Raw genomic sequence first — 1,889 nt, forward strand, 5'->3', positions numbered from 1 at the left:
GTTTTTGACACTATGGATTCCTATTTGAAATCTCTGGTTTACCTTGGTAATCAGGGGTAGGTGTTTGCACACCTAACAGTGCTAATATTGTGAGGCACCCCACAGAACCTAGAAAAGGGTTGCACAACACTCCAGGGTGCCGTGGCACCCTGGTTGAGAATCACTGTACTAAGGACTAGATTCTCATGCAGATGAGACTCACTTAATGCTTTGACTCGCACTCCCATTTCTCTGACCTTTGTGGGGGGTCAGGCTCATCATCTCACAGTTCCATCTGAGGATCATCAGAGCGTAAAAATTTTCAGACCATTCTCTACATCCTCCAGCCATGGCCCCACACTCCACAGCACAGGAGCTAGTATGGCAGCTCTAGCCAACTGGACTACTCTCCAAATCTGTAGAAGTTCTCCACTGGCTATGCAGGAGCAACACAAAGCAGCTCCAGTGGGATGGAGGTTCTGATCATCAGTTTACAAACACATTCACATTTCAAAGAATGACCATGACAATACATTAGCATAGCATGGTAATGCTCCATGTTTATTTTCCCACAGTCATTTCCATATCCAATATGCTCAGTTTCCAAGTAAAAGGATGGCGTTTCCTACCTCCCAGCCATGCAAGTTCAGCTTGGTCCCTTAGGGGTCCAGCTCTGTTCACATTCTTTCTTTTTCTCACGGTGATAAAATAAATGGACCTGGTGGGAAATTTGACATACCTAATCCAGAAATATCTTCTGCCAAGCCACCCTCCTTAATAGAATCCTTCACAATTAGCCAGTCCTTGCTCATCTTCCTGGAGGCAGGGATAGCCACTTGACTTGCTGGGACTTCATCCAAATATTTTAAGTGGGGGATGAGTTTTTTCACTTCAGCTCTGTAATTATAGTCTGGTACCTGAAAGAATGAAGAGTAAGGTAACTGCTTGTCCAAGACAAACAGAAGTACTATAAGCAATGGGCGAATGCTCACATTGTGTGAGCGCTACGTTTTAAAGCATGAATGCCTCAAGAGGGCAAACCAAGCCATCTCAAACAACAGATATAAATTAGGGCTGTGAGAAATTTTGACAAGTGTTTTGTTTTGAAGCTGTTTTGACATGTTTTGAGCTCAAAACAGTGAAATCAAAATGAAACGAAGGGCTTCAAAAAGCTTCAAAATGAAATGTGGGCACTCAAAACGTTTCGAAACTTTCAAAACTTTTCAAGTTTCAAAGCCAGGCTTGGTTGCAGCTAAGCAGGAAGTAAGGAGAGAGAGGGGAAAGGCAGGGGAAGGACTGCTCTGATATTGACATCTAGCTCCCCGTTCAATTTCCCAGTTCTCTGTTTTCTTCCCCTAGCTCTCTGATCATTTCACCAGCTCTTACTGGGGGAGTGCGGGCCCCCGGATCTGTGCATGGGGTTTCAGCAGACTGCTGCTGCCGGCTGGGACCAGTGGCAGCTGCTTGGCGCAGCTCATGTCAAGCACCGGGAAAACTGTGGTGCTTCTGCTGGCCCCAGCCTGCAGCGGCAGCCTGCTAAAACCCATCACGGAGATCCAGGGGCCCACACCCCACAGGAAGAGCTCGAGGAATGATCAGAGAGCTGGGGGAATCGAACTGGGGGTACGTTCGGGTCCCTAAACATTCCCCCAGTTCCCAGTTTGATTCCCCAATCTTTCCCCCAGCTCTTCTAGGGTGGCATGGGCCCTTGGATGATGCAGGATGACAACAGGCTGCTGCTGTCAGCTGGGGATGGTGGCAGCTCTGGGCTATTTTCCCAGCCAGCAGCTGAAACCCCGTGTGCGGATCTGGGGGCCCACACCCCCAAGGAGAGCTGCGGGGCTGTGCCAGACTCCTCCTGGGGGAAGTGGGCCCCCAGATCTGTGTGCAGGATGATAGCATGCTGCCTC

At 48.8% G+C, this 1,889-nt stretch overlaps 1 protein-coding gene across 1 annotated transcript in view; it reads right to left on the reverse strand.

The window, feature by feature from the left end:
- The window catches only part of LRRC56 (leucine rich repeat containing 56), a 136,120-nt gene that overhangs the window by 26,837 nt on the left and 107,394 nt on the right, over positions 1–1,889 (reverse strand). The window contains exon 7 of the mRNA XM_019519812.1: positions 719–896. Coding sequence (XP_019375357.1) covers positions 719–896 — 178 coding nt within the window. The remainder of the gene's footprint in view (positions 1–718; positions 897–1,889) is intronic.

This window comes from Gavialis gangeticus, unplaced genomic scaffold, assembly GCF_001723915.1.
Source record: "Gavialis gangeticus isolate Ggan-Ray unplaced genomic scaffold, GavGan_comp1, whole genome shotgun sequence".
NCBI lineage: Eukaryota > Metazoa > Chordata > Crocodylia > Gavialidae > Gavialis > Gavialis gangeticus.